At 40.0% G+C, this 25,177-nt stretch overlaps 2 protein-coding genes and 1 long non-coding RNA gene across 5 annotated transcripts in view; all 3 read left to right on the plus strand.

Annotated features, from left to right (window-relative positions):
• Positions 1-3,697, plus strand: part of LOC119889888 (plakophilin-3-like) — a 30,936-nt gene extending 27,239 nt beyond the window's left edge. For all 3 annotated transcript variants that reach the window (XM_038700800.1, XM_038700802.1, XM_038700801.1), the window contains one exon: positions 2,695-3,697. In XM_038700800.1, coding sequence (XP_038556728.1) covers positions 2,695-2,736 — 42 coding nt within the window. In that variant the 3' untranslated portion in view covers positions 2,737-3,697. The remainder of the gene's footprint in view (positions 1-2,694) is intronic.
• A 2,425-nt stretch (positions 3,698-6,122) lies between these two features.
• On the plus strand, positions 6,123-7,264 carry LOC119890660. Its single transcript, XR_005442269.1, has 2 exons — positions 6,123-6,760; positions 7,051-7,264. It is a non-coding gene; the product is annotated as an uncharacterized LOC119890660 (long non-coding RNA).
• A 4,080-nt stretch (positions 7,265-11,344) lies between these two features.
• sh3gl3a (SH3-domain GRB2-like 3a) overlaps positions 11,345-25,177 on the plus strand; it is a 42,716-nt gene continuing 28,883 nt past the window's right edge. Inside the window, exon 1 of the mRNA XM_038701337.1 lies at positions 11,345-11,542. Within this exon, the coding sequence (XP_038557265.1) occupies positions 11,498-11,542 (45 nt within the window). The 5' untranslated portion in view covers positions 11,345-11,497. The remainder of the gene's footprint in view (positions 11,543-25,177) is intronic.

The following is a 25,177-nucleotide window of genomic DNA, read 5'->3' on the forward strand; positions in this document are numbered from 1 at the left end:
ACATCTGGCTCTTTAGAAGCAAAATGCTCACGTAGCTAGTGGCTAACATTGTCTGTCTGTTATTTGGTGTTGGGCACATAGTGTACAGTGTTATTAAAGACACTGTGAAACAGCAGTTAGTGTCTTTCACTTCCATAATGTGACATACTTTGAGATGAAAAAGTCTGCCTGCTGTTGCCAGAAACAATGTTGAGACTTTTGAGAGTGAACAAAAGAGTAAATAAACAGGGGGTCGGTTAAGTCCCCCTCTGTGACACATCCACCATTGTGTCCCTGAGACACAATGGCAAGACACTTAACCCCTCGTTGCTCCAGAGGCATGTGACCTCTGACATGTATAGCAATTGTAAGTCGCTTTGGATTAAAGCATCAGCTAGATGAGTAAATGTAAATGTAAAATTTCAGGCTGTGAAACCAAAACAATGCTATAACACTTCATAGAGCAGAGGAACTGTAGAGTTGATTAATAACTCTCTGTGGCTTCATCACCACCAGTGACTCCATTCACATTACACCTCATAATTTATTCCAGTCTAAAGTTGCTCCCAGTTTGCTGTATTGTCACTTTTCCAACAACTGTGCTGGATGCTGGATGTTCAGTTTATAAAGAAGTCAAACCACTGGCAGTCTTAGATTTTTGTCCCACACACAGCACAGTGGGAATTACTGAAATTAGGAATGAACACAAAATGTTAAAATTCAACCAACAGCAAGTTGGTTTTCCGCAGTTTATGAAGTTGATAAAGATCTAAAGTGAGTGGCTAACAGGATTACCGTAGACCAGGCATGAACAAGAGAAGCAGCTCCTTTTATAGAAGGATGTTTTACCAATCTGCTGTGGAATGCCCCACTAACTATATTAGATAATACTTTATTCCTCTAATGCCTGCTGTTTATATGGGTTTGTAATTGTCATTTTCTGTCTTAAATAGTGATGACACTCCTTCTCTCTACATTTTTGTGAGAATCCGTGCCAGTGTTTTGTTGAGCTTTAGTTTTTAAGAGACTGCTCTCAGCAGGAATGCAGAGAATTTGGCTGAGATGTTTTGGGTTTGTCTCTTTTGTGCCTTCTGGGATGAATAAAAGAAGACTTTGGTTAGGTGGACTTGGCAGTCCTTGAAAACTGTTGTGTTCCTTCCGCATAATCCCTCCCCCATCACCACACACACGCACACACACACGCACACACACATGCACACACACACGCACTGGCCAAACTGAACCTGACACAGCAAACAAAAGCCATGTGTTTATGTGACTAGGGGTAGCCATGGTGAAGTTATTACATTTTATAGATATCCTGTTGTGTCTGTGTGTGTGTCTGTCCTCAACCCAATCTCATGCAGTTCACACAAACCCCTGTCTTCACAGTACAAACAAACTGCTCCAAAGCAAAGTATCTGGAAAACTACTGGACAAAGTGCCATGAAATTTGCTGTTGTTATTCGTGGTTCCCAGAGGGGGAATCCTTTTCCATTTTGAACTACCCGTGAGCATTTCCCTAGAGCCACCCTCCGGACAACCTTTGGACAAAATATGTTCTCACCTAAAAGACAGACCAGTTTGGGTGTGGGTTGTTGCACAAGGCATTTAGTCAAAACGAAATTCAAGCACAAAAAGGATTTTTACTCTGTTGCAATATCAATATTTTTACTTTAACAATATATCAACAAAAGAACAAAAACAGGACTCCTGATAGGTTGAAAAGTAGCAGGTTATACCAAAAGACAATGGATTAAACAGTAGGGATGCACCGAATGTTCGGCAACCAAAATTAATCGGCCAACAATAGCAACAAAAGCAACTTTGGTGTTCGGCCAAATAAGTCTGAATAAATTTTACCCAACAATTACGTTGACATGTCGGCAGTGTGCAAGTATTTTACTGCCTTTTATTATGGCCAGCCTAAGGCACACCTGGTCAGTCCCCATGCTGTCTGATCAGCATCTTGATATGCCACACCTGTGAGGTGGATGGATTATCTTGACAAAGGAGAAGTGCTCACTGACACAGATTTCGACACATTTGTGAACAATATTTGAGAGAAATAGGCCTTTTGTGTACATAGAGAAAGTCTTAGATCTTTGAGTTCAGCTCATGATGAATGGGGGCAAAAACAAGTGTTGCGTTTATAATTTTGTTCAGTATATGTAACACTGTTTAGTAGTGTGTGTGTGTTCCGTTTCCCCTTTACTTGAACACAACCTTATCCCTACCTCCAACCAGCTCTAACCATAACCTAAGACCTTACCCCAACCTTGGGGGGCAATGCTACAGGAAACACACTGGGGCCGTAAAGATTAGAAGAAGAAGCTGAAACAAGTCATTAAACAAGAATAGCATTGATATATGGAGGGCTGTTACAGGGCCCTTAAATTTAAAGTAAGTTTAGTTTGTGGGAAAATGTGAAGGCTGCAGCAATTGTGAAGCCAAGTATGGTATAATCTAAATTCAGCAACGTAGTCTGGGGTTCTGAAATTTTAGTGACCAAACAACTGATCGATCAATCTAGAAAATAATCGACAGATTAATAGAAAATGAAAATAATAATCGTTAGTTGCAGCCCTATCAGAAAGGTAACTATCTCGCCGCTTGGACAGAGCATGTAGCAAATGGTGGATGGCAGCACAAGCTGAGTGTAAATGTCTAACCCAATCACTGAATATTTTTGTACTGCGTCTTTATGTTTTTCAGAAAGGATTTTCCAGACGAGACTTCACAGATGCCACCATCTAGGCTGCAGCATGTTACATAATTCAGTCTGAGCACAGGATCAAGGCTGCTGTGAGGAAAAGAGGAACAACAGCAGATAATCGAACTGTGATGGACCCACAGGAAGGGGGAAATGTTTGTAATCCATAAAAAGTAATGTTATCCACACACACAGTGGACTCCAGAAGATGACCAGTGACCAATGACCAGAAGCTCTGTGTGTATATTAGGGTCTGACTGATGGGGTTGGGGTTTTGGCACTGACACTGATTGCAGTTATTTTGGACTGATGTTGCTGTTGATACAGCCGGCACAGTGTGATACCCACATTAGATAGATACTGTAGATAAGCCCAGTGTTAAAAATGCAAAATGAGACCGGTAAATCAAATGTACATGATTTACCCGTCTCATGTGTGTACATGTACACATCCGTCCAGTTCGGTCAGTGCGTGGAGTGCACGTGGCCGAGCAATGTGGAAATAAAATGGACAGAGCAGGTGGAAGAGAGAACAACGGAAAGAAAAAAGGGTTCTGCAAAATTACAGATATGTTCATGAGCAAGGGACATGGTTAGTCTTTAAAATAATTACAAACGTACTAAACATACCTTCCTTAGTTGATTCTGTGTTTTAGAAAATGAAGAAATTGCATTAACACTTTATCATGCTATGTAGGAAAGCAGTGCATGCATGGAAATATTGAAAATCAATACCTGTATACTGTTGTCTGTACCTAGAGTTACTCAGAGCTACCAGAGCTTCATGATGATCGACAGCTCTGAGGAAATGTCAGTTACAAAACAAACACCCCAGAAATTATATTTATGAATACTTTTGCCTGCAGCCTTAATTTTGCAAAGAGCAAATGACTAATTCTTGAAACTGAAGGCCCTGTGTGTTTTTTTTTTTTTTTTAATGAAGCAGTGTTTGTGTACAGTAATGCAACTAAAAGATATGTTACTTGCATAAATAATTTCAGCAGAACTGTTACAGTGTTTGTGGTCTGTCGTAAATGTGTGGAGATGATGTCTGGCCCTGACTCTGGTGATGATCAGGTCAAAATGTTAAAATTTCTAATTCTCTCAAAATAATTTTATGACCAAACACCGGCAAAACTTTTGATACTGTTTAGCGCTAATTAGAAAATCTTAGCATACTAACAGAGTAAACATTATCAGTTGGATATTAGCATCTTAGCATGCTGACAATAGCATTTAACTCAAAGCAGCACTGTGCCTTAGTATAGTCTCCCAGACACTGTGGCTGTTATACAGCTTTATCAAGTCAAGCATTGGGGTAAAAAGGGGGGAAGGACACAAAAAAAAAAGAAGTAGGAAGCAGTTAGCTGCTCCAGATTTAAGTTTAACAATTCTGCAAATCTGGTTTTATTGAGGTCTTAAATTTATTTATCTGACTATTTTTGACTTGTTTCTGTGCTATAGGAATAAAGCGTTTGAATTCAAGTTTGATAAAAGAAGAATAAATGAGAAGACAGCATGAGAGGCCACCGTGGCAGTTCAAGAATAGAGACTTCACCAAATTTCAAATTATTGGCCCAGCAGCTGTTTGTTCAGCACTGATCTCAGCGGAGAGCTGTGCAGAAATACCACAAGAAATGAATGTGGAGTCAAGAATAAATTAAAACCATGGATCTCGGGGGTTAGTGCCTTGATGAAACTTAAAAGAATATAACACACATTAACCCAAACAAGGCAATTAGCCTGTCTTCACAAAACAGTATCTTTTGCTCACAATGAGGGAAATCATAACCTTGAAAAATATACTGTATGTGCAGTGGATTGTGCTCAAAGACTGGGGACAATAGTGTACTAACAAAACTAAGTCCTATATAATCTAGTCAAACAAAATGTAATTAAAAAACTGAATAATGTCTGAACTGTGGAGAGGCCAGTAGGACAGAGGGTGATGGATGAACAGAGTTACTTCATGGAGGATTTCTCTGGAAGGACGTGTGGGAGAGATCACTGTAACCTTCAGCCCTGGAGTTTATCTGACAGAGGATCCTGCAGACCAGTGGGAGCCTCACAGCACTTATCTAGCAGAGGGAGGATGGGAGGGGCTCAGCCTGACTGAGGAATTACTGTTTTTAGTCTACATGCTCACAAGGTTGTGATCCATCACTACCCACAGAGGTTTTGTTCATGGAGCTATGAACTTTATAATATAATCACAATACATATTAGCATTGTTAATAATTGGCTGGTTAAGCTCAGAGACATTTTCCCACTGTACAATTTTGAGGTACTTGTACAATTCTTGAGTGTTTCCATTTTATGCTACTTTATACTTTGACTCCACTACATTTTTCTAATTGTAGCTGTTAGAAAGCTGAACTATAGTTGGAATTCACTGTGCAAGCTCTGGTATTTTATACCAAATTACTTCTATTACATCACCTGGCAGTTGTGAACGTAATACAACAGGGTTTTTAACCCCCAAAATTATTTTTAGAATCCCTTTAATCAGCTGTCGGGGTTTGTGGTGTTACCATCAGCAGCCAGCCTGGCTGGGATACTACTACGTTACATGATGACTAACAGTAAGCGCTAGGCACCGATTGTGGAGGTATGCCCCATGGCAACCACCCTGTCTCCCCTTACGGAGCTCCAAATTTCATCCACTTTTATCACAGGAGTTACACAGCAGCCCTGCGGCTTTGTCTCTTCTCTCCAAGACTGAACATACCTGACCTCAGACCCATGTAAGAGCAAAATCTTCCAACAAGGCTCTGACTGATGCCTATGGAAAACTATAAAAGCTGTCAATGAAAGATTAAGTGGAGTGGATATTACTAGAATCCATATGGCACTATAATATAACCTTAGTGGGAGCATCAATCCTGAAGGTGCAGCATATGGAGTTCACAGATTTCCAACTGATGGACCGATGGACGCTGCACAGATCTTCCCTGCCCTCTTGTGGCAGTACTACTGACCATGCAGACCAGAATGTTTCACATGGTTGTTTTTTTTGTTTAGATATGTCATAAACATCCTAGAGCTTCAATAAACAGCAGACAAGTTAAAGAGCCGAGAGTGGAGTTCACAAGAAAACACTCCAAAGACAGAAATATACACTAGACCACCTTAAATATTTCATGTACAGCAGCCCAAACATGTTCTCCAGGCCAGATTTAAAGCGCTGTTCCACTTTTTTGATCATGACATCAACATCATCCCCCACAAAAAAACATCTATCTTCATGTAACCCATGAGTTCCGCCCTGAACGACCAAACAAAGGCTTCTGAAAAAACACCCTCAAGTGGTTAAAGTGCTCTCAGGTGTGACACATTCACAGGTCACATGCACCGACGCACACTAGGCCACTTCCACAGGACAAGAAGTGGAATAAAAAGACCTAAAAGGGCATATCTACATTAAACAGGCAGAGCAAAAGAAAAAAATTCCAAATGGTAAACCTATACTGTTCCTTCTCTCTGTGTGTGAAAAAGTAGTAGCTTAAGAACACCAGAGATGTTGACACCTGAGGGTAAATAGTAATGATTAACCTGTGACACCACAAACTCCACTGCTTCTTTGTGTGTGTCTGGAAAAGGAGGTGTGTGATAACCTAGAAAGTATTGGGGGTAGTATAAGGGTCGGTAATCACTGGCTCCTTTTTTTTTTTTTTTACAAACATTACAAAATGTATCTCACGTAGCTTTGTATTAATTGGTTTGTTCATTTGTGTTGTTGCTGCCTTAACCCACCATCATTTGCATAGCCAGATTAGAAGTATCATAAAAATCACGTCTTCAAAGCGTGGGGCTCTCTTCTGATGCCCAGTGAAGACCTTTTGTCTTCTTCTGTGAGGTTTGTTTCAACTTTCAGTGGTGCTTCAGTCCAAGCACTCTGATAGAAGATTAGGATATGTATCAATGTTCACCTGTGCCAAGGAAGATCAGCACGCCTGCACGGGGTCAACCGCTTTTTTCCCTGGATAAGATCTCTCCTGCACCTTGTGGCATAAATCCATTCTGGCTTTCCTTCCACCTTCAGGGCGGTTCTTGTGGTTAACAGCACTTGGTATGTACCTCGCTATCTAACAGAAATAAAGAGACATACACACACACACCTGCCAGAGCCTGGAGGAAAAAAACGCACAAACCAACAAATCTTGGTTTATAAGGATGGATGGCTTTTTTTCCTCCAGGCTCTGGCAGGTCTGAAATTACCTGTAAGTGAATGTTTGTCAGAATGTTGGTTGGGGTCAGCACACATTCATTCTCTCCACGTGCCCTGTCATTTTTGGACAAAGTCTGTTTGAACGTTCAGGGGTCGTGTTTTACTGTTTCTCTGCCCTTGTTGTTCTTTAGGCATACGATGCGCCTATATACCAACAACTGACTTACCACAGTAATTCCTGTAGTGAACCATTGGGTTCACACACCTCCCATTTCCTAAAAGTATGAGACCTTGTGCAACCTAGGATAACCCATGGAGGAGAGACTTGGAACGTAAACAACCCAAAGGAGCAGTTAGTAGGAGTAATGTGTTTCTGTGTGTGTTATTAAAGAGGCTGCTCCATGACTTTGTGAGTGTGTTTGTGTGTGTGTGTTTTCTCTGTGGAGCCCCCCCTTCTCTCTACCGTCGTCTGAGCCATTGTGAGGAGAGGAGGGCTGCTTCCTTTGTGCTTGGAACTCCCCTTTTCTCTAAGAATTCAAGTACATATTTGACCTCTGAAAATGCCAATTAAAATCATGGATTTTAAACATAGTTGCTACATTAGGCAATGGGAAATGAATTAGGGTGTACTGGCAGCGATTCACGTTGTTCCATTTCTATGCCTGCATTAGATAAACACTTCTGCATGACCCATGAAGATTATTAAGAACAATTCGCCAAATAACAATATGTGCCAAAATGACTACACATTACAGATTCTTTTGGTCTTTGGAAACACACACTGACAACACTAAAATATACACTTTACTCTGAGTGTCTCTTTGACAGTACTTACAGAAGTTATTTTTAACTGTAGTTTATTTCACTTTATTGCTAAAGTCAGTAGCTTTCTACATCGGCAGCGAGCGCATTATAGGTGATGCATTTAATGGGTAGCAGTCATGAAATTCTTTCTGTCTAATCCATGGTTTTGGTGCATTATCAATGTAGCTGGACAGGTAGTTTTAGATGCAGACTTACATCCATCTGAAACAATTCACAACGTATGCACAACACATAACCTGAGGCTTGTTTTTCAGTCAGGGTGTTTTGTCTTTATAAGATCTGTTTTGGATCCTCTAATCAACAGGGCGCATGCGAGTTTTAGCTCTGACATTAGTGCTTATTTTCTCAGTTTCTGAGCACGAAACTTCATTGTGCTTTAGACTTTCACCTTTGTCCATCATTGGAATTGTATTCGAATATTCCAGTTTAAAATTGCACTAAAGTCATTTTTTACAAATCAAATCATATTTATTTACAGTGCAAAATCACCATGGAGGATGGTCCCAATACACTCTCTGCTCAGGTGAAGGCAAAAGGTAGGTCAGGTTAATGTGCTCTTAGTTAACATTACTGCGTCACATACATTCTTTAAAGAAAAGTGTTGACTGATGATTATAATGTCATGTGATATTAAATAAAATAACACATTCAGAGTACAAAATAAAAGCCATCCACATATCTACAACATCACGCCTCAGACCCATGATGTACAAACCAACAATAACCACAAGAAATCCTTTTTGTGGACAAACATCTGCAGCCATTGCTTTCAATTATCACCTATAAATATACAGAATGCAATAAGCATTATTACAGTAGGAAATAAAACTGGCAGGTGCTTTGATTCTTACCTAATTTTAAACTTTAACAACAGAATGAAACATCCCCAAGACAGCACAGAGATTTGTAAACAACGTGTGAAAGTCAAAAAGAATGCACCAGGTTGTTCACGGAGGATGATCCCTCTTTTACTTTGAGGGATGAAGAAAATAATTATGTGTAATTGTAAAATCAATGTCAAAGTGTGTGGGCAGCTTCTAACATAAAACATTTAATCTGACAACATGTCAAGCTAAGCATCAGAATGTCTTCTTACCCATACATATTAGGTCGCAGGAACATTAAATCAAACATAAAAAGCAGTAACTTCTTGAAGACGGACAGATTGGTGCAGTCAGCAGAGAGTTCGAGGGTCTTGGGTGGTGGGGGCAAGAGGTTGAGGAGGACAGTGCCGGTGGAGAGGGTAGGTAAGGTGATAGGGGGCCTGGTTTTGGAGGGCTTTCAGTGTAATCACAAGGAGTTTGAATTGAATACGTTGTGGGACAGGGAGCCAGCGAAGGGTCCTGAGGACGGGGGGTGATGTGCTCACTGGAGAGAGAATGAGTGGGCATGCAAGCGGTTCTGGGTGTACTGGAGTTTATTGAGGACTTTGGATGATGTGCCATAAATGAAAGGAGGTGAGGAAAGCAAGGATCAGAAAAGGAGAGGGATCAGTGAAGGCGAGCTATGTTTTTCAAGTGGAAAAAGAGAGTTTTGGTACTGGTGTTCGAAAGAGAAAAAGGAGGGAGGGAGACAGACTGCAGGTGGGGATGGAGAAGTAGAAGTTGTGTGTGGTTTTGATGAGGGATTTGGGACCAATAATGATTATTTTGAATTTATCACGTTTAGGTTTAAGAAAGGTTTGCTTACATCCTTGATTACATTTTAGTGAGGCAGTTGGGTTGAGTTGGATGGTTGAATGGATTTAGTAGAGATTTAGAGCTGGAAGTCATCAGTGTAGCAGTCGAAGTGGAGACCATGACGACAGATGATGTTTCCATGGGGGAGCGTCTTGAGAGTTAACTGGCACTGAACTCTGAGAGACAACTTGGGACAGAGGAGCTGTGGAGGAGGTGTCCTTGTTGATGCTGATGAACCGCTCTCAGTCTGTGAGATAAGACTTCGGCCAGCAGGGGGCGTTACCGGTTAACCCGACGGAGGGTTCAAGCTGGAAAAGAGGAGGTGAGCAGTGAAGTCCAGGAGGATGAGCATGTGAGATCCCCCAGCCATAGAGGAGGAGGTGGTTGGACTTTGAAGACGGCTGTTTCTGTTCTGTTTCACACACAACTTTGACTTGTTTTTGACAGGAAGCAGAAGGTTAGAGATGGGTCAGGGGAAACTGGCAGCCAGTTTGAGCAGTTGTGGGACAGAATCAGAGGCACAAGAGGAGTTTAAGATTTCTGTGATGAGTGGGGAGAAAGTGGGGAGTCCTTTACAAAAGTGGATTGGATGGGGGATATTTCATTCCCACCTTAAGGCTGGTAAGCACCATGGGGGAGCATGAAGCACCTGGAGGGATCTGAGACAGGGTTGAGTAGCCTAGTTAAAGGGGGAGAGACAAGTGGAGAAATGGAAATAAATTCACTGCAGACATGTGTTGCAAAAATATTAAATAACCTATATTCTTCAGACAAGTAGTGGGAACTTCAGGGACCATGGTATCAAAAGATTTTAGAGATCTCACATATATGGTACTTTATCTACAATATAAGCAGAGGGGAAAGACACAATGAGATCAATAGCAAAATATGGGATAAGTCTATTGAGAAATATTAGGCTAAATAAATGACCCTTAATTCACCCTAGCCTTTCTCTCTCACTGACATATCCAGCATCTAGGCTATGTGAATATATACATTTTATTTTAACTTCACTGAAAACTTGTCTGAAAAATTTGTGTTAAGAACATAAACTGGCTGTCAAGATATTTTCCGACGCCTTTGAAGTGATCATTTCTCTCCACCGCGGTTTCCTCCGCACGAGCAGCTGCCAGCCAATGGGGTTTGAGAAGTGGCGACATCTCTGCGATTCAGGAAACCCTCTCCTCCTCCGCCACTCAGTGAGTTCAGCAAGACCACGTACATTCCACTTCCTGTTTTAACTTTAAAATAAAACTTAAAACTGTCACACGACCTGTAGACACCTTATAGGCAGCAAGTGAAAATGAATAAAATTGATGACTATAAAAATACATGAGAAAATATAAAAGAATAAATGAATATAAAATTAGTCTGCACTCTGCAGTGAAATAAAGAATACATTGTATACAGACCGTCCTCTTACATTTAATAAATATTAAGTATATGTATTAAGCAGCCTAATATTAATATCAAGAATTAATTTAGGGTCAAACACATTAATGAAAAATAAAACAATTGTATAGGCTAAGAGAGAACTAAGAAGCATCCAACACATCCATGTTTGTGGTGCCTTTAGGGGTTTCTCAATTTTTTGCACAAGAACACTACAATGTTATTTGATAAGTGTATGTGTACATACACATTCAGGCCTTTGGACCTTATATCAAGGTATTTAAGGTTTCTACATTTGTAGGTTACTGCAAGCAGTGTCCCTATTTCAGGAAGTTGATTGACTAATGAAATGAAAAGTGGACTGGTCAGAACACCAATCACAAATAAAACCACTGTATTAAGAATACTGAGATACCTTGAGTATTGAGAGTACAAATGCACCCCGACTGACCCTATTGATGTTGTTCGTTTTGTATGAAAAGCAATAAAATGTTAGAAATAGGCTAATAAACGTCGTTTCAGCGTTTTATTTTTTTATAAAACTATTTCCGGTTCTGTCAGCCTCCGCTGCCGGAACTTTACTCAGCTCTGGTCTTGCTGCAATCTTGAACGGCGGTGACTGATGAGTGCAGCGCTGAGTGGAGTCGCTTGGCTCTTTCTTTAACGTAGATATTTTATCAGTTTTATTCGGTGTTTCACGGAACATTTTCTCCAGAGGTGAAGCGTTACACGTTTGTCGAAGATGTCTGTGGCCGGGCTGAAGAAACAGTTCCATAAAGCCAGTCAGGTATGGAGCCGCCTGTTATTGCTCGTTCATAACAACAATTGTTAGGATGTGGACCGTGTCTGCTGCTAACGGTAAACGGAATCAGGATTCAGGTGGTTAGAAAACATTAACACGCTAACTTTAAATTCTTACATTTAACTGTGGTGGATTGTGGCGCCAAATTAGATGTAGTTTCTTGGCATTTAAAGCTGTAACGTTGTGTGTAACGTTACTTTCCCATCTAACGGTAGATAAGTTCGTTCTGTAGGGAGACAGCGTCACACCAAAGTCCGCTAGAAAATCCGACAATGAAGTGTGTTCTCGCATTCAGGCAAACACACATTCTCCGTTTGACTTCATTAAAGAGCCTTTGCAAAACAGTGAAATGCCATGGATATTTCGGCATTGTTATTTAAAGTGTTTGTTCATCTGGCAACACAGTACTTTAATAACATTTCAAATGTTCGACCTAACGTTAGTTGCTGTTGTTCCCAAGCTAACGTTAGTATCTGTGGGAGAAACTGCTAATATCCCAGCGAACATTTCGCCGTTGAAGAAAACTTGAAAAATATAAAGCTTCAGTCTAAATGAAAGTTGAACCGACATTAGGTCAGAACGTCGATGTCGTTCCACCTGCAGTTTTTAACGTCTCCACTACGTCAGGTCAAAACGTCGTCTCAGCGTGCAGTCTTCTGTGTTTATGTTTATGTTTCGTGAGAAAGTGTCTTGCAAGAATTTCACCAATGCTTAATGTTGACAATCACTCAGTATTCAAGAATTCTTGCACACATCAGATTAGATTCCCCCTTTAATGTAAAATAATATAGTAACATAGTGTATAATTTAATAAAAAATCTCATTTAAAGTCCAACAATCTGCACTACTGTGTGCTGCAATACTTAAGTCTTAATGCTGCATTATTCCTGATCTGGTCGCAGCCTGGAAATAAAAATAAGTGAAATGAAATAAAAAGTCTTTCTTTAGTAGTCATATGGCTTATGACCACGTTTCATTTCATTATTTTGTACTTCATTGTGAGAATACATTATGATTTAGGAGTATCATCAATATCATCTGTGTGCCACTTTTTGCACTCCCACAGTTGATGATCGCTTACAAATGAACTGAAGTTCTATGTTAATAAATAACTTACTGCATAATAATAATACATTTGTGAAGAAGCCTTTGTGGAGACTGTGTGCTGTTTGTGCTGCTGAGTCGACTGAGTTCTCTTTGAAGGATGCAAGACATGTGCGGTGGATTGAAATTTATTTTGCTTACTATGCAAACATAACTTTAAGGTTGCACATCAACACACTCTATAACACTGTAAAGGTATGAATTTAATCTCCGTAACGTTTAATTTCAACTCGTTTGATGTCACAGGTTGTGTCATAGACCTGCCATCAACCCCCGAGTCAATGAAATGTTTGCAAGGATCATAATGTCAGGAAAAGCTAGCAAGAAGAGTGGAAATACTTTGTTTATTGAACATAAAAAAATATCCTAATATTTTGACCTGATGTAGTTTGGCATATCTCTATAGGAGAGAGAACTAATTCTGAATCTCTACATTTGAGACCCTGGTGGAAAGCAAGCCTAGTTTTACTATAGACAGCGGTATTACAGCAGCTGTTAATATTCTATTTAGCTATCAAATTATGCTCTGTCCAGGTGTTTTACTATCCAAGGATCTGTTTTGCCCGCCTTCTTGACACAAGTATCACACAAGTATCCATAGTAGCATTGCTGTCCTGTCATGCTTGCAACTCACTGTTATTTACAGGCAGGTAGAGTAAACATGAAGCCATCAGAAACATTGATCCAACACGCCTTCTTATAATAACAATTTCAAACACAAAGGTACCTGTTGTTTAATTTGGCCATGCATCCACTACGCCTAACTGCACTGTTAATGTTATAACGCTCATAAAGTTTCATTTACAATGGACTGGCTTCCCACAGCCTCCTGACACCAAAATACACCATGGTGGGTGGCAGTGAGTAACTGTGAACCAGTTCTAACATTTAGATAACGGGTAATTGGAAACAAATGCTGCCTTGTGGATCATCTGTTTGTCTAAATGAGCAGTGGCTCTTAATGATTCACAAATGTCTTAAGCTTTGTTTAAACCTTTTAAGAACCTTTGCTGATAAAGTAAGCAAGCCAACACCAGAACTCCAGGTGGAAATGGATCGGATTAGGATGGAGTTTGGCATCAGGTTTTCCTCACAGGCTTGTTGTCCATCTGTTAGGTGTTCCCTTACCATACATGTAGCCTGCTGATGCATTTTGCCATTGGACATAGAGGGATTCTGCTATCAGACAGAAAGTGTTGGGTTTCAGGTTGGGTCTGGGCCATTTTTGTTTACTAGAGCTTCAAGCTTGGGCTTGGTCTTGGTTTTAGTATTTTCAAGTTAAAATGTTCTCTTCATCTCTCTGACTGTGTCAGTAAGATGCATCTACCTGTATGTGTGACCTGTGTTCCAAGTAGGTACGCAATGCTTGGTGGCAATAGAAAGAGATAGAGTGTAGTCAGTGGGTTGCATTAGCTTTGCAAGTTAACAACCAGTTCTGGATGAAGCAAAAATATAGCTTTCCCTTAAGCTGGGTCGAGTCTTGGCTGAGAGAGTCGGATCTTAAAGTGGCTTTTATATGCTTTGGATGTCCCTTTTTAGGCCCGTGCAGAACTCTAGGACATGCCCACTAGAGCAGCTACCTACTGTATGTAAATCTCATCCACTTGTGCAATCAGTGTTTACCTCAAATTTTATATAGTTTTATAATTTGGTGCATAAATGTCAGACTTTAGCATTAGACTGTACTTCATGACACACGCCTTACTGAAGTGCCTGGGTTATACTCCCTGATGTACAGTTTGGTAGCTGACACTGACCTATGGGTGGGGTGTGTAGAGAAAAGTGTTTTATTCCTTTTCAAGCTTCAGTGCAGAGTGCTGCTGCACGTTGAATCTCACTCAGTTGTAACCATGAAAAATATTTTTATTAGTAAAGGTACATGATTTTCTCTGGTGTCCATCAGTTTAATGCCATCCTGCTGTACATGAATGTAACATTTTCAAAGGCCTTAGTGTGCAACAAACTAACTCCTCAAATACTGTGTTTATTACCTGGCATAGTTTCTTTTAATCAGCACTGATCAGCCTTTCTGTGTGAGAACATGATGTTAGTTACCCCAGAGCTGGTTTCATGTACAGGCCTGGACCTGTTGTATTGGCCACATACCATGATAATTAGTCACCTAAAGATTTCAGCTCCATATGTGTGACTGTAGACATCAAGACAGGCCATGTAGTAAATTCAACTTTTATCACAAAAACAACAGATAAAGCATTGCTATTAAAGAGACAATTGTCTGTTTTAGGACTTATTAAAGTGTACTGTCAAGCCTTTGCTTTTATTGATTTTATGGATTCACCGAATGTTCAGCCACCAAAATTAATTGCCCGAAAATAGCACTTTCTGTGTTTGGCTTAATAAGTCAAAAGACCAAATAAATTTTACCGAACAATTACATTTTAAAGCGTCAGAGAAAGACCAAAAATTGGCCCTTTGCAGACGCTGTCCTACTGAACTGTCTCCTAGCACATCCACTCCATCTATGGCTGACTTCTTAGAAAAGGCAACAAACAATCTGACCCGCTTTGAGTGTTTCTCTCACTCGTTTGGGAGAAGGTGATTAAGCTAGCCGCACCTAAATTTGAAGTGCACATGTATTCAAGCCTTTATGGTAACTGAAACAGACCAGAGTGAGCTGGCAGGCAGGTTAGCGACTTTATACTGTCAGTTTCTCTCTTTACAAAGACAAGTGTTGCAGTATGAGAGTCCTACTGAAGAGAGTCTGAATGTTACGCGATACGAGAACCACATACAACATTATTTATCAAACTGGGTCGCGAGGATAGACATGTGACAACGTCTGGTTTTCAAAATAAGGTTTCTATACAGTGTGGAAATAAGATTAAATGGATTATATTCACAGAAAGTATAAAACATATTACATTTGTACATTAACAGTAAATGGACACATGTAATTTACTTTACCGGACCTTTTTGGGCCTCTGACCCACCCATCAAAGTCTCTCCAAATCCTGTGGGAAACACTGAGGAAAAAGCACATTTTGACTATTTTTATGTAATGGTAAAAAAAATGACAAAATAAATGGAAAAAATAAGAATGTACTTGTTCGGTGTTCGGCAAATTTTTTCATTATATTTGGTTTCGGCTTCGGCTAAGAATTTTCATATCGTTGCATCCCTATGCTTTACGTGGTCTGTGTTTGTAAAATATCCACCTTGTCCGTGACTTGTAATGTATACTATACACGTTCAAATACAGATGTCAGGACCTCAGTGATCTCAATGGTGGGTTCGGCCATAGTTCTGCTAACATGCACAAACCCACAACAACAGAATTCCCTTGAGTGTATGTGTAGGCCAGTGATTCACCTCCTCAAGAGAGTCCACATTCTTTTGAAGGGAAACTGCTGTTTACTGTAGTAGTCCGTATGGTACGGACCCACCCACCAAAGTCTCTCCATATCCTGTGGGAAACACTGAGGAAAAAGCACATTTTGACTATTTAATTTATGCAATGGTAAAAAAAAAAAAAAAAGCTAAAATGTGAATGTACTTGTTTGGGATTCACCAAATTTTTTCATTATATTCGGTTTCCACTTAGGCCAAGTATTTTCATTTTGGTGCATCCCTAATTTATTTAACAGTAAACTTTTTAAGATGATAGTTTTGCATTGTCACTTTTGAATCTAAATATAGCTGTTTTTTAAAGGCATACAGTCAGTAGGTTGCCTGACAGACACAATTCAAGGCCAAAAATCTCACGTTTGGTGTGAGCCATAGACTGTATAAAAGAAGTGGACGTAGTCACCGTGATGTCACCCGTTGAAGTCTCGAGTTTGGCTGTTTGGCTGCCTCCATGTTGATTTTTTGCAACCAGGCACCGGATGTGACCATATTTGGACAAGATGATGGTGCAAGCACCTTGCTAGGTTAGCTAGGTGCATCTGTAATTCAGGTTAACTATGATTTTAACCGGGATGATAATGATAACTAGCTAAAAATTGGCTTTAAACAAAATGTACTTAATGGAAAAAATAAACAGCTGACTAAAAATAATCTTTCAACGATGCTGGTTAAATGTACACAGTGCAGTGGAGACGAGTCACCCCCAATCACAAGGTAGCCCCACCCTAAAGCATATGCTGCTCTATCGTCTATTTTCCTCTAAATGGGACCATAATTTACTAAATGAACATCATGCTGAATTAAAATAAGACTTAGACCATAAACTCCTTAGGAAAGTGTTTAATGAGGGAATAAATCAGCTGAGAAGAAGGACCATTTTACCATTATTTCTAATAGAACCAGCCTTCTTTTTGCTACCAGAGGAGTCACCCCCTGCTGGCCGTTAGAAAGAATGCAGGTTTAAGTTACTTCCACATTGGCTTCATTTGTGAGGGCCGGGGATTACCGTTTGGTGTGAGCACATGGTCGCCAAGAGCAAACCTTAATCAGGATTGTGTATCAGGATTTGTATGAACTAGATACGAATACAGGCTAAAAGTTTAATTCTTAGAATTGTGTGATTGGTTTTCACATGGCAAATTCAGCATAATGTCTATATCCACAGCACTAATTCTATAGTCACGTCATAGTCGCCAATCTGCTGCTGAGTTGTTCTTTTTACTGTTTTAATTAACATTGCTTCCATTTTTTGTGATTGCTATAAAGTGAAAGACGAAAACACACACACTGATGTCTGGTGTATTGTTATGTTGCTACGGTCTAAATGATCTAATAAAGAATTAATATACTTTATGGACTGCAGTTTAATTTGCAATTGTAAAATTGGTTAGGTTCCTCCAAGCCCTGTCTCATTCCTAGTGAAAAATTCCTTCCACTTGCCTCGGGTTATAACTGTCTTGTGTGTCATTGAAATTCCCATACCAAATACCATCAGTTATCTAACTACATAAAGTGCTGACGTTGGTGATGACCTTAGACCAGCATCTGTGTGAATCATAGATCAGGAGATTTACTTCAGTTCGATTCAGAGTATCACTAGCGTTTCCCCTCACAGCAGAGAGGAACTTGCATGCTGGTCACCTGGGCTTATGCAGGGGAATATGAATGTAATTACTCACGTGAAGTTATCCCATGTGCATGAGCTAAATGTCAACCTGCCACTTCCAGTTTGTGTCTTTGCTCCTTGTATATCTTGTACATTGAACTAGACATGCAGTTATTGTTTCAAAGCCTGTTTCATGAGATAACATGGAGGTCAGGTCTCTAACATAGGGATGTTATGCACTCTCACTTCTTTTTATTCATTGCACACATGAAAAAGATTTAATAGAGTCTTTTCCTTTGGTGGCCAGTGATTTCACAGGTAAAGCGCCCCTTGAACAGAATGTTCTGCCCGTATTTTTCCTGGTACCTGTTTGATCTCACTATTGTTATTCTCTGAGTCATGCAGTGATGAGCAGTCAAAGTCAAGGCTGTAAAACAATTGAGAGCTTTTCTAACATTTAGGCCACCCTCAGTGGTTTCCTGCTACTGGAAACACTGTGAAAAAATATCTAAAAATAACAGCCAGACTCTATCAATCAGGCATATCGCCCCAGGACAAAAGCAAGCAAAAGATCAGTTTTCAGAACATAGTGTATGTCATGTAAAGCAAAAACACTGTTTGGTATTTCACCTGCTTCCTGAAGTGGAAATGGGACAGATGTAAAAATCTCTCCCAACCAGCAGAAGATAACATTGTCGCTTCCTGTTGATTTCAACCATATCTAAATCTTTTTCCACTATTATTGGAAAAGGGGCTAGGGTATTGTAGTGGAATCTAATATCTGGCCTTTTGCATAAATCTCCACATGTGTTGTGTGAGTGTGCACAACATCAAGATGAGTTTTACAGTTTTAAAAGTGTGCATTTTCAATCCTGTTTGTCAACACTGATGGACTGAATGGTTTTCTGTGGGTTGGCTTTCAGTTGTTGTTTTCATTATTGATTCATCTGTTTGTTATTCTTTGGCTGCACCAAACAGTCTTTCAGTTATAATACTAAAATGCTATAATACAAAAAAATGCCCAAGTCCAAGATGACATTTTCAGATGTCTTGTTTTGTCCAGCCAAAATCCAAAGATAGTTGGTTTAAAATGATAGAAAACAGAGAAAAGCAGCAAACCCCCCTCATATGAGACGCTGGAAAAAGAGAACGTTTAGCAGTAGAGAGATGCATCAATCGATAAGCAGCTGAATATCCGATCCTGTGCAGATAAAATTTACACACATGAGTACTCTGTTATACTTGGTTGAAAAGGGACAGAGGTGTGGGAACCTTTTCTACTTTTACACTGAGCACACCTGGCCAATCACTGCATAAAGTGCGTGTGATGTTGGGATTGTCAGAAAGTTACAAAAATTGTCAGGCGCAGTGCCCTGTATCCTGCTGTCATGAAGGCGGAAGCATTCTGAAGCTATTAGTCAAGCAGCCTATTAAAAACCAAACTCCTTATCAATCTAGGTGAAAGTTTCTCAGGGTTTGAGCTGCCTCATGTCTTCACCACAGGTCAGAGTACACAACGTGTGTGCTGTCTCGTGCATGCACACCTGCCACATGGATTTAATTGATTTAATCTACTCTGCAGTAGCAACATGTTATCACAGTAACCTATGTATGCCTGCAGAAACAAAATGCCACTAGATAGAGATAGAGCTGACACCTCCATGAAAAGAATCCATCCATCTTTAATGACTGGGTGATGGAGGGACTGAGCAACAGTCACCTGGCGCTCTTTCAGGCAGCCTTTCAGCTCATTAACATTTCAGCAGCTCATCATCATTATGTGTGGCTTTGCTGACGTGGATCAGCAAATTTATGTTGGTGGTACAACAGCCCATAGCTGAACAGCAACTGATACCTGAGATACAGAAACAGGGTGTCCTCTTGGAGGATTTCCCAAAGAGTGAATTATGGTATTAGTAGCTTCTCTTTTTCCACTGAGAAAATACCTTGTTTCTATCCTAGATTTTGTTTATAAACTTATATTTTCTAAGGTCTTGATGTACATAGATTTTTGCAACATCATATTTAAGGAAATCTACAGAGAAATCCTTAAGAAAGTAGGGAAATTAAATTATTTATTCACCATAGCATGCTCCACATGCAGCGAACTGTTAGGAACTGTATGTAAATGGTAGCTGATGTTTTCGTCACACTGAAAGAACATTAGAAAAAACTTTTGCAGAAATATTCAGATGGGACTCAAAAATAATTTGTGAAAATGAGATGCAGCTGGCATAAGATACAGATTGAAGCGGGCTTGTAACAATAGAGTGCAGCACCAGGGGATAATCGCATAAAGAGCAGTGGGAGTTTGGTGAAATCTTCCAAAAACAGACGGAGAGCTTATTTGTTTTTGCTTTTGCTTATTTATTTGTTTCTGGTTCAGAGCTCCTGATAGAAAAGTTACTGTTTATGCACTTCAGGAAAGAGAAATACAGGGGAAATGGGCAGAAGCAGAATGAAGCAGGAAGTATTATGGGTATGGGATGGGTTCTAATAGCAGTTTCCATTGTGGATCGACTTCCAAATACCCTGTTCAGCTGTTGGTATAGCTTTTAGTTTGTAGTAGGGCAGCATGATTAGTATTTAATCAAAAAAGTACTGCAAATATGACTGTTGTTGTGGCCCTGGCCCTGATGGTTTGCAGCCTGCTCTCTAAATATCAGCGACTGAAAAACCCATGTCAGTCGACCACTATTTGGCACATTGAACTTCTTCAGCGTGAGAGATAATTTTCAGACTCCACCAGGTCACCAGATGGCCAGTTCCCCACCTGTAGGCGGACTCATCCCACTTGAGATGAGCCCAATCATCTGCAAACTGCAGGAGCTTGACAAAAGTGCAGCTGTTGCCTCAGACAGGAAATGAGCTGGGTATGGGTATGAGTGGATATATTGGCAGATAAATAAATATGTTTGAGGTCAGTAGCGTCACTTTTTTTTGGTCCCAATTATTTAAAGAAACAAATTTCAGGGATCCATATAAAAATGTTTAGATTATGTGTTATGTAAAAAAAAACTCTGTATGAGCTACTGGGCTGTTGTTGGGTTTTTAGAATCTCAAGTGATGATAAAAGAAATGTCCTCTAGAATTTTGTATCAGTCAGGCTGTAAACTGTATTGACAATATATCAGTGGTGTATTGAGACTACCAAATTTTTACAGTGGAATTTTTTTCAGTTTAACTCTCTGAATTGACCTTGACGCAGACAGTTTTGCAGTTGCATTATGCATTTGAAGGTTGTCTTCAGGCTGTTAAACTGATGTGAAAGAAATGTAAAATAGAAGCTAAAGCCTACCGATCACACAGTACAAGTGAACCACCGCATCCCCCGACGACTCAGACAAAAGACAACGATATTAAGGATCAACACTGTTCCTGTAAAGCTGGGTAGGCCTCTGTTCATTATTACAAAAAAAAAAAGCAGAACAGTAGGGCTTCATAACGTAACATTCAGTAGGAAGTTAGCTCGTGTTAGCTAACTAATATCACATTAGGAACAACCCACAGCCGACATTTTTCTGGATTTATTTAAGGTTTTGGAAAGAGAGTAAATCGTACGTCTCCTGTCAACCTCTCTGGGTAGCGACTGTAACTATTACAAGTGCTCCAGGAACAGCGTTTGACCATATCTTAGAAAAATATATAAATAAAAAAATAATAGGCACATTCATGAAAGTGTCGGACCTCAGTTAGAGCAAGACCTATACTGCCAGCTGAGGATTCAGGGCATGGCTTAGCGAGGAGACAATTAACAACAGAGAAACCTATATGAATATGAAATATGAGTGGTATCATGCTTGCTAGTTTACCAGCTGTCATCATGATTTTGTGTTCCACTCACACCATGTGGCTTGACTGAAGGAATAATAATTACATTAGATCTGGCCAGAGCTCGTGGGCTAATGACACTACTGATGATAACGAACAACTGTGTCCCTCCTCTGACAGGCCCCTAGTGAGGCAATTACCTGGATTGGCAGGTTTAGCCCAGGCATGACGAAGGAGGATTAATCCAATAATGTCATGCCATCCTGTCTGATGTGTTTTTTTTTCCTTTGAGAAAAGATTAATTCATGTTCTTGTAAGTCTTCTGATTGTCTGTTTTCAGTAAGCTAGACAATCTTGTTAACTCACTTACAGTTTGCCAGGAGATGATTCTCCTGCAACAACTGACAGCAGCTTTGATTTCCTGAAACAGAGCTGTGGTGTATGGTTTTGTAGGCTGGGGTTAGATACATCTGCTTGAGTGGCTTAAAGGGAAACATTACAATGTCTGCTTGACTGTCTGCAGCCTCTTCCTTCCTGCACACACTAAAACTTGAACACATGAAGAAAGTTCCACCCACATACTCTGAGCTGCAGTGATAGATGGGTTGAATGTAGTGTGTGGATGGTGTGTGTAGATCAGTGGATCTCAACCTTTTTTGGGCCAGCGCCCCCCTATCCATTATCAAGGTCCCTTACCGCCCCCCCATGTTGGATATTTTCCCTGAATATTGTTGATTTGATTATTATTGTTATTATTGTTGTTGCTATTGTTATTAAAAACATGAAAAAAGCACATAATAACACGAGTAGCAAACAATTTTATGACTTTCCCAGAGAACAAAAAAGCCATGTCAATAGTAATTATATTTAATTAATAAGTGAATGTTCCCCTCAGAAACTTTTTGTAAACACATAGAGAGGTTTTTTGGGAAACACAAAATTCAGGTGGAACAATATCAAAATATAAAAATATATCAGAATATAATGCAGTAAGGCTCTCAGGTCTTCTGTATTGCTTTATAATATGTTTCTCCTGTAGATCAACTTACTTAATATCATCCCTGCTGAGTCAACACACATGATTTAGCCTTCCCTCCTCTTTGTGTCTGTTGTTTGGGGAATTATCTCTTTAAATGTGATTGTGGCACCTTTTAACCTCAACGATTAATTCATTTTAATTTGGTTATTAACTCCTGGACTTTAATAGGCTAGCTCCTCTGTTTTAACACGTTTTTCATGTATTTAAACTAGATAACTGTCGGATTGAATGGTAAACGGTTGACAGGCAGACACGCCCCCGTTGAGAAACACTAGTGTAGATCATGTTTCATCGACGATCTGGCAACTTAGGTGACGTCAGACAAGCATCCGAAACTTTGATCTGTGTATGACGATTCATTCATTCATTATAAAGTTCGAGGGACAACAAAATGGGAGGGCCCTGGGAGATGGCCTTGAAGTACGGGAGTGTGTGTGGAGTGGAGGCGCTCTGCAGACACACAGAGGAGGGGAGAGGCTGCAGGTCGGACAGTTGAGCCTTGATTGGCGGTGATGGGTACAGCGCATGTGAAATTCAAGATGAGAAGGAAGCGATATAGCTCGCTCTTCAGCTACTTCCATTCACTATACATGTTAGATCATGCGCAGGGCCACATGGAGGTTGCTTCGGGGCCGAATGTGGCCCTGAAAGATTTGCTTTTGTTTGTGTGGTTTTGAATTATATCTATACACGTATGACAAGATAATATCGATTACAATCTTCAAAGTTCTCTATCTGATGTTAAACAAATTATAGAGACAAACTAGTGATCACTCACCGCGGGAACCCATAGCCTTTTCATGGAACCTGCGTGGTCCCTGATCCCTGAACTCTACTATGACAACACTTTACTGTGTGTTATTGAGAAGGTATACAATCAGCTGTCTGCCTTTCAGTGACCCTATCCAATCAATGAAGAACAGCTACAGCAGTTAGTGTGGGTTTGTTAGATAGACACACACAGTGCAACCCTCTGAAGCAGAAGATTCTCTATTTACTTAAAGGAAATGGAAGTTATAGCAGCTTTGGTGTGTGTGCATGCCTTGTGTAATCTTTGTGTGTCCTAGGGGATGTCTCCGCTACTGAAAACAAATTTCCCCCAAACAAATAACAGATAACCGCACCGGTCTGTGTGTAAAATGAAAAGTATGTCTGTGGCAGACTTATCATCCACTCTGCAGCGATGCTGAGCGTGTTTGTCATTGGTATTATTGTGCATTAACTATTTCATTCATGTCCCATGACTAAATGTTTTGTGCCCACGCATTATTTGAACCACCAGAAATTAATTTTCAATTCTAGTAGAGTTTCTGAGATGTCTGGCTGAATGTTGGGAAAATGGAGTATTTATAGTTGATGACATATTAGAACTTGCATTATTGTACATGCATCACAAGGAGTAGTACAGTACTGTGTATTTGTGTTTGTGTGTGTCTGTATGCATGTATGAATGTAGGCTATATAATATGTATGTGTTTATACATGGAAGGGATAATGCCCAACGAGGTGCCCATTATCAGGAATTAATACTCGATGGGGAGGCCAGAACTGCCCGACGCGCAGCGAAGGGAATTATCCCACTTATAGCATGATCACTTGCCGAAGAAAAAAAGTTAAGACCATTAATCTATATTTTCATGCATTTTACAAAATCTAAAGTTTTTCACAAGCCACAACTCCGTTTCCCTGCTAACACCGGAGGCTTTGATTCATACCTGAAACAATCTATACCAGTGGTTCTCAAACTTTTTCTTGTTAAGGACCCCTAAACTGACACAAATTAGACCACGGAACCCCATTTGATTAGATTTTGTCCCAGGGTTGGGGTCCCATCTGACAGGATTTTTTTATTAGTTTTATTACAGAAAGTATATAACCCATGACCAAAATAGTCACACAAACACTTCATTACTTCATGTGACTACGTAAATGATGACTGTGCCTGAAGATCAAAGTAAATCTGAAAAGACTGGCAGGGATGGTGTAACCAAAGATTTTACTGTGAAAAAATATGGCCCTACCATAAAACTCCTGCTTTTACAATGGAGTTTTGTTTTTTGAGCAGAGGATATTTTAACATTAATAATTGACATAAATTGACCTGACCTACTTTCTAATGAACCATGTAAACAGCATTAAGTAATTTAGGAAGTGGGGCTGTGTACTACTTCATCGCATCAAAATGATGCTGACCATCAGCAGGTCTCCTAGCACCACCAGCTACACAGACATACTATTTGAAACACCATTTCAAAATGTTAAACGTATTTGTTTGTACATGATCTCAGCTGGAAATCATTGGCTCCACTTTCCAACTGATCCCACCCGCCACTGAACTAACAGAACCCTGCTCAAAACAGCAGGAAGGCCATGGCCTAGTGAAATAATAACTACTTTAAAAATGTCAGTCAAATTTTTGTAAATGGCTGCATGTATATAGTGCTTTACTTTAGCCTCTCATTCACACACACACACACACACTGATGGCAGTAAGCTAACATGCAAGGTGCTGGCCTGACCTTTGGGAGCAATTTGGGCTCTCTTGCCCAAGGACACTTACATGTGAAACTGAGAATCGAACTGGCAACCCTGTGATCAGTGGATGACCCACTCTATATCCTGAGCCGAAACCTCCCTGCCTGAACTCAGTTTCACAATTCTATTCATCCATCCATTTTCTATACGCTTAACTGTGCAGGGTCACAGGGCCCACAGAAACAACAACCACTTACAC

This window comes from Micropterus salmoides, unplaced genomic scaffold, assembly GCF_014851395.1.
Source record: "Micropterus salmoides isolate LMB-PRFRI ecotype aquatic unplaced genomic scaffold, ASM1485139v1 Ms_hic_scaffold_6, whole genome shotgun sequence".
Lineage (NCBI taxonomy): Eukaryota > Metazoa > Chordata > Actinopteri > Centrarchiformes > Centrarchidae > Micropterus > Micropterus salmoides.